Genomic DNA, 11525 nt, shown 5'->3' with positions numbered 1-11525 from the left:
GAACCCAGTTGCAATCTAACTACATAAAACAAGAGTAACACGGTCGCAAATGAGGTCATTAGCATTTAGTTCCTGATTAGTTTTATGATTGAAATTGTTTGTGCTTGTGGATGCTGCTGCTGGTTAGACTGATTAAGCCTTGATAATGCGCTTGGATATCTACACGCAGAGAGATGTAGAGGTTATTTGTCACCAAAACACTGTTCCACAATAAATGTGAAATGGGGTCCTGCAAGCACTCATGTAGTTTTGAAATTAGAAAACATAAAATGAAAAGTCCTTGAGGTAACATATTTTTATTCTCCCATAGACCTGGTTTTGGATTTCTGGACCTCTGTGCCTGTACTGTGTGGAAAGGCTGTACCGCTACATCCGCAGCAATAAACCAGTCACAATAACTTCAGTGATAAGCCATCCTTCCAATGTCCTTGAAGTAAGGATGATGAAAGATGACTTTAAAGCAAGACCTGGTCAGGTGAGTTAATGTGCTCCTAAAAAAAATCACTGCTGTTCATCTGCATTGTCTGTAGGGATGACTTTGACTTTGTATGTACTAATGCATCACTGAATGTTTTGAACATGTCTTTTCTATCATTTTATTTTCTCTGGCTAATTTTGTTTCAGTATGTTATTCTACACTGTCCAAGAGTGTCTGCACTGGAAAGCCATCCATTCACCCTTACAATGGTAAGAAGTACAGTTTTTTTCTGTACTTTCCCTTTTATTTACATTTGGTAAGCAAATAGTCTTTATTTCCTTCAAGGTGAAAATTCCCTCCAGAAGACCTTATGTTTCATTCACGAGGATACCAGTGAATATTAAATTGCATTATTATTATGTATGACAGTACTCAATACATATTATCATTTTCTCAACAGTGGAGAAAATTAAATGGCATTTTTTTTTTAAGTCTTCCGTAAGTGAAAAACAATAATAAATAAAATAAAATCCATGTGATTTTCATCGTGTCATAGAAAAAGTTTCAGCTATTTTTGTAGACCATAACGCAGAATGAGCACAAATTGTAATGAATTTTCTGTCATCTTTCCTATTCAATGAAAAGACGTTCCTGCAGCTGCCTTTTCCAAAGTTAGAAAAACATCAAGCTGAAAAAAGAAGTTTCTAAAATAATCTTATACTTTATATTTATATTAAGAGATACATGTATGACTTAAAGTGATATACCAGTAAAGTCATACAACACTGGGATTATGACTTACTCAGTAATAACTCAGATCTAGAATGGGAATTGGACCCCCTGGAGACAGACTGGAATAAAAGGAAATTGTATGTAAATAAACCTGAAGTTCTTCAGGAGTGAACAGTGCAGAGACCTGGGAGATGGTATGATGTTACAAAAAGCTGAGCCTAAGGTTGGATATTAGTGTCAGCCTTTAGAATTGCCTAAAACAGATATTCTTCTTCAAGAAACCATGGAGACAAATATTCATGTTTGATTCCTTTCTTTGGACTGATAACTGATACTTTATCTCCACTGAATTGTACCTAGAGCTATGGAATAGCTGAGATGTTTTACTGTTACCTGAAATTCAGAGGGCACAACCAGGTCCTGCCCACTTCCAGTCCTTCGGTTTTGTGAGGTGTTTCATGTGGTGTTTTTTGGGTTCTTTGGGGTTTTTTTTTTTTTTGTTTGTTTGTTTGTTTTTTTTTTAATTTATTTATCTATATACTGAGCCAGGAGGCAAGTAATGCCACAAGGAATCCACACTAAATTCCACCCAAAATAAATTTTGTGCTGTAAATCTCTGACTGAATCTCACTTAGGGGAAGCTGCCTCTGTATAGCTTGGTGAAGCAATATTGGCACTTGTTTAGCCTGATTTTTGCAAAGTTTTCCTGGCTATTCACTTTACTGATAGAAAACAGAGGCATGTGTTATTTATCTATTGTTAACTCCAGTAGGCAATTTTAAAGGCTTTCTTCTGTACTCTGTATTGTGCATGAAGCTATCTAGATATGCAGTGCTGAAAAATGCTGTGCATTGAGTATGATGGAACGGTGGCTGGCTTTTTGTGCAGAATGTTTCAGTCAGTATTTATTTATATTTTTTATTAGTTTAATGATCAGAAGATAAATTTAAAGAACTTTTAGCATAAGTCTCGGAGTGCTCTTTACACATATTTGACCATAGCATAGCTATATTTAATGAAGTTAGACCTGTTCTATGCCAGTGGACACATCTTATTTAAACATTAATCTCAAAACATTATGTTCTTAATTTCTGACTGTCCATCTCAGAGGAAATTAAAATAATAGTAATAATTTCATCATTAGTAGTAATTGCACAGTTTGGAAACTATGGGACTCTCATAAAGATTTACTCTTCTTGCATTAGGAGACTGCTAAAGCAATGGATTGTGTGATTCTAATTTCCAGAAATAATGGTATCAAAGAATATTAGGTCTGGTTCAGTAGTCTTTTCTCTGGCAAAACTTCTTATTTGATATGATGAGAGTTTTTATCAGAAAAGACACTGCTGACATAGACCTTCTGGGTTAGATCATAGATTGAAGTTGAGTAAGGTGTTTCATTGAAGTCAGATTATTTATGTGAGTTGAAGATTTAATCCAGTATTTAAAATGGCATACTATAATCATGTTATGAAAAATGATTTTTGTAGGAAAACTGCCAGATCTAGGAGCTATGGAAAATAGATCTCTTGTTCTGAGTCTGACTTTTCTTAATAAGTATAACTAACTTATTTCATAGAATCAAGGAATGGTTTGGGTTGGAAGGGACCTTAAAGATCATCTAGTTCCAACCCCCTGCCATCAGCAGGGACACCTTCCACTAGACCAGGTTGCTCAAAGCCTCATCCAGCCTGGCCCTGAACACCTCCAGGGAGGGGACATCCACAACTTCCTTGGGCAACCATTTATATCCAGATAATGTGCAATATGTTTCCTATACATAAGTCTAGTTGATAAATTACAGTTTGTGTAATTTTTACAGTCACATATTAAATATGTCACCTTAGAACTAGCAATTTCCACTCATACACAACGCATTATATTTTAAGTATGTAATACTAGACCAGACAATTTCTGTTCATGCTCGATGCTTTACACTTTGAAGTACAGTGATATCCTTCAGCATAACAGCATATCCTTCAAGACTGCATACATATTTTAACTATTACAAGATAGGAAGTTACCACTGAGTTACTGAGCTTCATTTTTATTGCCACAAAAATATTTTGGTAGATCATAAATTATGGTGGAGAAATGCTGTTATTGGATAAGTGGCTGTTTTACAGCATAATGAGGGTTTGAAATGTCTAGGTTTATGACAATCTTTTTTCTCAGCCTAAGCAGAGGACAGTCATTTCCACATGTCTTTCTAGGTCATGGAAAGACCTACCCTGGGGCTGCTGTCCTGCTTAGAAAGCTTTTTTGTTGTTGTTTCATATGATACCTGATGTGGGACTGTGCTTATAGAATGAGTAGGCAATAGCTTAACTCAGTATTTTTTCTGCTCTCACCTGACCTGCTTGTAGTTACCAAGCAAGTTGGAACACTACTGCTGCTTCTTTTGTTGGATGATGATAGATTCATAGAATGGTTTGGGTTGGAAGTGACCTTAAAGCTCATCCAGTTCCAACCCCCCTGCCATGAGCAGTGGCATCTTCCTCTAGATCAAGTTGCTTAAAGCCTCATCCAGCCTGGCCTTGAACACATCCAGGGAGGGGGCATCCACAACTTCTCTGGGCATCCTGGGCCAGTGTCTCACCATCCACACACCAAAGAATTTCTTTCTAATATCTAATCTAAACCTACCGTCTCCCACTTTAAAGCCATTACTCCTCATTCTGTCATTCCCTGCCCTTGTAAAAAGTCCCTCCCCAGCCTTCCTGTAGCCCCTTCAGGTACTGGAAGGCCGCTATAGGGCCTCCCCGGAGCCTTCTCTTTTCCAGACTGAACAGCCCCAACTCTCTCAGCCTGTCCTCATAGGAGAGGTGCTCCAGTCCTCAGATCATCCTTATGGCCCTCCTCTGGGCCTGCTCCAACAGGTCCACATCCTTCTTGTACTGAGGACTCCAGAGCTGAACACAGTATTGCAGGTGGGGTCTCACCAGAGCAGAAGGGCAGAATCACCTCCCTCGATCTGCTTGCTACACTTCTCTTGATGCAGCCCAGGATACGGTTATTGGCCTTCTGGGCTGCAAGTGCACATTGCTGGCTCATGTTGAGCTTCTTGTCTACCAACACCCTCAAGTCATTCACCTCAGGGCTGCTCTTGATCGTTTCTCTGCTCATCTTATATTTATGCTTGGGACTGCCCCGGCCCATGTGCAGGACCTTGCACTTGGCTTTGTTGAACTTCATGTAGTTTGCATGGACCCACCTCTCAAGCCTGTCAAGGTCCCTCTGGATGGCATCCCTTCCCTCCAGCGTGTCAAGTGCACCACACAGCTTGGTGTTGTCAGCAAACTTGCTGAGAGTGCACTCAATCCCATTGTCCATGTCACCAACAAAGATGTTAAATCCTGGGTAATCCCTGGGTTATTTTTCTAGGCTTGTGTAGAAGTGTGGGGCTCAGCAAGAGTAGCATGAGAGGCACATGGGACTTCAGATACTGGAAGTGCAGTGTACTGATGACTGCAGCAGAGCTAAGGGGAAGACTGCAGCTTTCTTCCCAGTGCTGTTGTCCTGCTTACAATCTCATAATTATAGAAGAGTTTGGATTGGAAGGGACCTTTAAAGGTCATCTAGTCCAACCCCCCTGCAGTGAGCAGGGACACCTTCAACTTGATCAGGTTGCTCAGAACCCTGTTCAATCTGACCTTGAATGTTTCCAGGGATGGGGCTTCTACCACCTTTCTGGGCAAACTCTTTCAATGTTTCACCACCCTCACTGTAAAAATTTTCTTTCTTACATGTAGTTTAATCTCCTCTCTTTTCATTTAAAACCATTACACCTTGTCCTATCGCTACAGGCTCTGCTAAAAAGTCTGTCCTCAGACTCTGTGATGTCCTGTTGTATCTGATGAAACATCTCACTGTGCCTGGAGTATGCTTAAAAGGCAAGAAGTGAATAGTTCAGGCATATCTTTATACTCTTCAGTGAGAACTAGAAGCAAAAGTGGAAAGGAAAGGGTGAGTCAGCATGAAGGAGTCATGCAGATATTTTACTAGTCCCTTCCCTTTTTGAGGTTGTGTAATATTTACAGTTTAACTCAGTTTCTTACATAAGGCCGGGGTGGAGGGAAACACTGGGAGGATGCGTAAAGGGCCTGAACCCACTCCCATTGCCCTCTGGCAAAGCTCCCATGTATTTCACTTGGAGCTAGAGGGAGCTCTGAATCGTAACCAAGTGTACGTAAAGAGGTAGACATTGTTCAGAAATGTGTGCAGTGGCATTTATTTGCTTTTCCATTTTGTCAGTTGTAAGTGTTCTTCCCCCTGCTGATGGAAGGAATGAGCAGAAGTCATTGATGCAAAACGCACACAAGAATTTGGAGAAACAAAACCCATGTTGCTCTGAACTCAGAACTGCCAGTCTGACTTCTTTGCTAACATGTGACCTGGCTCTGCTGTCAAAGGCTTCAAAGGAATCACAGAATGGTTGATATTGAAAGGGATCTCTGGAGATCTTCCTGTACAACCCCCTGCTAAACCAGGGCCACCTAGGCCCAGTTGCCCAGGACCATGTCCAGATGGCTTTTGAATATCTCCAGGGATGGAGACTCCACAACCTCCCTGGGCAACCTATTTCAGTGCTTGGTCACCCTCACAGTAAAAAAGTGTTTCCTGATGTTCAGAGGGAATATCCTGTGTTTCAGTTTGTACTTGTTTCCTCTTGTCCAGTCACTGAGCACCACTGAAAAGAGCCTGGCTCCATCCTCTTTGCACCTTGCCTTCAGGTGTTTATATACATTGGTAAGGTCTGCTTGAACCATCTCTTCTCCAGGTTGAACAGTCCCAGCTCTCTCAGTCTGTCCTCAATGGCGACATGTTCCAGACACTCAGTCACCTTCATGACCCTTGTTTGGGCTCTCCCAGTATGTTCCTGTCTCTCTTGTAGTGAGGAGCCCAGAACTGGACACAGTGCTCCAAGTGTGGCCTCACCAGTGCTGATTAAAGAGGAAGGATCACCTCCCTCAACCTGCTGGCAGTGTCACTTGTACACTCTGGACATCCCAGTTTTCTCTTATAATCTATGTGGAAGCTGACAATTTTTAGTGGAAGCATGCTTCAAAAATGGAGCTGTTTTTTATTCACTAGTGACTTTGTATTCACTAGTGCAAATCCTTGACTTTGTTATCCATTGTAAAGGCTGGGAATGGTAATGAAAGGATGACCCAGTGTCTGGGATTCCTGTAAGTGACCTGCTGTCCAGTTCTGGGTAGTTCATAGTGGGCTACTTGCTTCATATTGTCTTAATTGCTCCATTGTCTTTGATTTCACTTGAACAAAATGCTTTCTTTTTATCATGTTTTACCATGCTTCTTTCAGCAGTTTCTATACGCACCTGTTACGAGGCTATGTAAAACTGTGTAAAACAGTGAGTAACATTTTCAGTCCTGTATAACCTTATGTCCAATTTACTTATTTTAGATACGGCATTATTTCATCTTACAATTGAATCTGAGCAGAATACAGTCAGCTCCAAGATATTTTGATCTGTAGTGGGGAGAAATACTTTATCTAAATATTATTTTTTCTTTTTTAGTTGAGGCCTCATTTTTAAAGGACAGAAAATTTAAGAAGATCTCTTTTAAGGAGATTTGTCTTCCAAACCAAGTGCACAATATGGTCTTGAGATCCATAAGAAACATCCAAAGAAACACCAGAAATCTTCTCTTTAGTGCTCTGCTTCCTGAGACTGACATTTCTTTACACTTTGGAAGAAAGCATGGAACTCAAATGCTATGGAATACAGTTTAAATGTCTTTATCTATTACAATCTTTAAAGTCCTTGGAAGAGTAAACAAGTGTTAACGGTGTTATGAATTTCTAGTAGCAAGGATGGTCCTTCATTGCAGTTCATATATGCAAAACATTGCTTCCACTCTTTAGAATAGAAAGCCCTACCTCTTATCAAAATTAAGAAAAAAAAATAGTTTATGGAAGTTCTTCCATATCTTTTTTTTGGCTTTTTGGAAGGTGTTTGTTTCCTCTGACTTCATTCTGGTTGCTCTTTGTTTTTACTGTATGAACAAGAAGAGACTAAGGCTTGCAGTTTATGGTACCATTGGTTTTCTTTCCATCTCCATCTTGCATTTTCCACTTGGTATTGAGTTCCCTCTCTTTCCAGACACTTAACCACACTACTGATTATTTGCAGTAGTATAAAAGCATAATACTAAGGATTTATGGCTGCACACTTCCTGTTTTTGCTAATGAATGAAGTAGATTCCCATTTAGAATATATGTTAGTGTCTTACAAGAGAAGTAACTTTTTCTGCTATGTTTTTGGATTTTCTTGCATTGGCACACAATGATTGGCAGTAAGCCTTGTGGAAATAGCCCTGTGTTTTGCAGATGTTAAGTGCTTCAGAAGATGTGCTGGGTCCTTTCATGTGGTCTTTGCTGAATCTGCTACAGAGTCAATGAAAGCCACAAACTCTCACAAGCTGCAGTTTAGACAGCTTGGCTACCATAAGACTGGTGTCTACTCCCAGCACCTCATAAACCTTGGTAACCTTGTTGTTTGAGTAGTGTGGATTTGCTTGTGGCAAAGGAAGGTAGGAAACAATTACATCACTTCATGTGGAACTTAAGAGTGTGAGAGACCTCAAAATAAGGACAAAACCAAGAGGTGGATTCTTCTAAATTTGGAGATGGTTCAAATCTGGGGTTTGGTGAAGCTTCTGCTCTGCAACAAACATCCACATCCACAAATGCAGGATTGAATCATTTGTTACCTCAAATTCATGACAGTTTTGGTTGTCACTAACTGCTGTCATGCCCCTATTTTCCCTTGGAAATGAAATCTGTGTTGCACAAAGATAGGATACACTGTTTTGCTGTTGCAGTGTGAATTCAGAGATCACTTAAACTGCTGTCTGAATAGCTTAAAGTTCAAAATCCTTCCTTCTGGTGCATGTATGGAACAGTGCAAACGGTTCAGAACTGTTCTTTCGGTGGGTACCGTGTCTAAAGTAGAAGTACCATATCTGAGGAGAAAAGAAAACTTAGTGCTGATGATACATGCAGTAGTGAACGGAGTTTTTCATCAAAGCTTCTTTACTGCTTTATGCCTTTTATGGTGATGGCTGTGGAGGAGACCCTAGCAGGTGCTGTGGTGATTAAGAGTCATTTTGCAGTAACCTCTTTGCTGAAGTGGAACTGCTGATGGGAAGGCTTCATTAAATTTTGTTTTATGGCAAACAGCAGAGATCTGCTATTTGGAATAGGGTTTTTTTTGTTTCTTTGTTTGTTTTGTTTTTGTTTTTTTCCCAGCTGAAATACTGGATCTCAAAGAATTCCAAGACATGAGACATCAGAGTTTTATGCATTATATGTAGACACTGAGGCAACACTGCCTCTAGACTGGCACTCTTGGGGTGCAAAAAAGACAAAAGGGAGTGCTTTTGGCTACTCCATATTTCTGTAGTATAAGGGCAAGAGACTCCTCCAAGGGACATTCAGGCAGAAGGCAAACGTGGATCCTCTGAATCTTATTATTGCATTGACTAGAGAAGGTGCTAGAGTTAGGCCCTGGGAATCCCCCCTAAGATGCTTTGGGTGCTGGAGAGGAGGGAGTCTTCAGGAGTTTCTGAGAACTGAATTCAGCAGTCTGTAACTTCTGTCTAGTGTTTTCAGTGACCTGACCACAATTCCTTTCTTCATTGAAGTCACTCAGGCAAATAATCCATACTGAATTTCTCTGGAGATTCAGGTCATCATTTTGATGTAAGTGATGAAACAATAAATCTTAGTCCACAAAGATCAGGCTCTTCAGGCAGAGATAAAGCATTGCCTAGTCTGTATAGGTCAACCTTCACTGACTGACTTGACATAGAAATCTCATGCCTTTCTCCATTGTTCCTCCTGAGCTGGCACCATTGGTAGGATGCTTCCTCCCAATCCTATAGTTCCTCTTTGAGCATCCAGAACTCCTTTTGGAAACAGTTAAAAAGCCACTTGTTATTAAGATAAAAGGCTTAATGTGAAGATGGTAATTTACATTGTAAGAAGTTGACTGTCTGTGTAGAAAGAATACCACCACTTCTGCTCCTGTGAATGGTGCAACCTTAAATATTTTGGATAAATGTCCTTGTACTTTACTCATATCTATAAAACTGTTTAGGAATTTGTCATTCCAAGATATGTATATTGTGAGCTTGATACTTGTCTTTTCAGATTAATGCTGTTCTAGCAATAAAATTGTCCTTTGGTGACTTTTTTTAATGAACATGTATGTGTATCCCAAGATACTTTTGTTGATACTCAGATACACATAACTTGCATAAACTCTTGTTGAGCTTTCTCTGCCTCTCTATTTAAGATGCTCTCTGCATGTCTGCTGATTAGCAGCTTCACAGAGTTAATAGAGGCAGATGGCATGGAAGTGACACATACAAAGCAAAAAATAAAACCAAAACAAAGAACCAAAAGCAGAGATCCTAGCCTTCAGACTACAGGACTTTATGAAATATCTACTTTATGTTAGTATGAATGACTAGTTCTTCAGATCCTCCAAAGAGTTTTGGCTCTTCATTCAATGTCTAGATCCTAGTTCTGGTAGCAGGTAAGCAGAGATCAACTACCTGCAACAGATATTTTGAAACTTTATTTGAAACTAGAAATTTTCTCCTGTGTTATAATGTGCTCTGACCTCTCCTACTTCATTGCTGCATAACAAATCTACTTGTAAGTTCCATTGAAGTAGAAGTTCTGCCCTGTTGTTTGTTCTCCAGCTTTTTGTGCAGACGATTGAAGCAGATCACATCAGGAGGATTTGCAGTGTGACATCTTTCTTCCTTCCACATACGGTTCTGTTTGAGTAAGAAAATAAAAAGTCTGGAGGGACTTGAATTCTCTGCACATGTACATAGATGATCAAATCCTTGCTATGTCATTTATGACATGTAGCAAGTTAGAGGACCAATATGTGTGCGTTTTTTAATTAGTCAAAGCTGAGTTTTGAGGAGGGGAGAGGACAAGTTTGCATATGCAAACACTCAGATCCACAGGCAAAATCCAAATATATATTAAGGAAGAATACTTTGTCTAATTAGTATCCAAATTAAAATTCTATAAAGGAATAATTACTGAACCCTAGGCACAGCAACTCTTAAGTCCATTAATCATCTCAGAGTCGGTAGAAGAATTATCTGAAAGAGGTTTCTAGATGCACATGACAAATTAGAGCACTGTGTCTCAGAGCTATTACTTATGAATACATTTTCTTCCTTTAAGGTTCTTGTTTTGTTTTGTTTTTGTAGATTGAGTTTTCTTTGTGACCTCTACACTACTGTTTAAGTCCGTTTTGTATCTGGATTTATGCATGACAGGATTACAAAATGCTGGCCCTGCTCTGTACATTTAAATTTTTGGGCTTGATGCCTTGTCAGAAAGATCTCAGCAAATAGATGAGTATAAACAATATCACAAGTAACACATCTACTTTTGTAAGAGAAAATCAGTGTTTTGTAGAGCCAAGGTTGTCTTTATCCCTGGATAATCCAGAAGTTTATTTAAAATCAATGAAGATGTTAACAGTCTAGCAGTGAAGTTTTAGCTCTGACTTCTTTTAAACAAGAAATTTTGTACTGCACAAGGAAAAAAACATGGAGATTATGGAGAAACATGTCTTGTACTGTAAACTTGAGAAAGAAACTGTCCACAACAGGAAAAACCTAGGAGCCAGATTCTGAAATACTTCATAAAAAATTTGAGAAGTTGTTGGAAGTCTGCCTGAGTAAAAAGTATGTAAGGACATCAAGAGCTAAGTTCATACTGACAGATAAGTACAATACAAACAAAATTAACATGATGATACTCTAATAAGATTTGTTAAATATCTCGTGCAAATGGTTATGAAACTTGTCTTTTATGAGTTGATTTACAGCGCATTTAGGGAAATGCAGATATTGTGAAGTATCTTGCTGGCAAACTAAAGAAGTCCCTAGAGCTTGTCTGCTCTTCACAGAAGTAGAAAAACTAGCAGCTGTTTGACAAAGAATTTAAGTAAAACAAAAATAGAATAGATTAATATTTCAGATGCCTTTAGTACTTCCTTAGACTTGTTTGTTTCTTTTGTTTTTGGGCTTAATAGTTTTAGGGTCTGTATAAAAATGCTAAGTAAACCTCCATTTTCATTTAAACTTACAAATCTGACTCTTGGATCAGAGGAACACAGACAATTTTACATAGAAGTTCACTAAATTTGGAGTTCACCTTCAGCACATACTTTCAACAGAAGGTGTCAGATCCCTCTCATGAGCAAGTTTGTGTTTTTTTTTTCCTCATATTATGAAAGTAAATTTACACTATATAACAAGCATCTACTGACTTTAGCAGAGAAGTATGTTTTCTCTCTGAGGCTGCTGATAGG

General features: G+C 39.1%; 1 protein-coding gene across 1 annotated transcript in view; it reads left to right on the top strand.

The window, feature by feature from the left end:
- The window catches only part of LOC104530046 (NADPH oxidase 4), a gene marked incomplete at its 3' end in the record, with an annotated part of 30125 nt that extends 29438 nt beyond the window's left edge, over positions 1–687 (top strand). The window contains exons 9-10 of the mRNA XM_010174518.2: positions 311–475; positions 625–687. Of these exons, the coding sequence (XP_010172820.1) occupies positions 311–475; positions 625–687 (228 nt within the window). The remainder of the gene's footprint in view (positions 1–310; positions 476–624) is intronic.
- Between the last annotated feature and the right edge of the window lie 10838 nt (positions 688–11525).

The sequence above is a fragment of the Antrostomus carolinensis genome, unplaced genomic scaffold (genome assembly GCF_000700745.2).
Source record: "Antrostomus carolinensis isolate BGI_N321 unplaced genomic scaffold, ASM70074v2 scaffold23568, whole genome shotgun sequence".
Lineage (NCBI taxonomy): Eukaryota > Metazoa > Chordata > Aves > Caprimulgiformes > Caprimulgidae > Antrostomus > Antrostomus carolinensis.
This window is presented reverse-complemented; position numbering and strand designations above follow the sequence as displayed.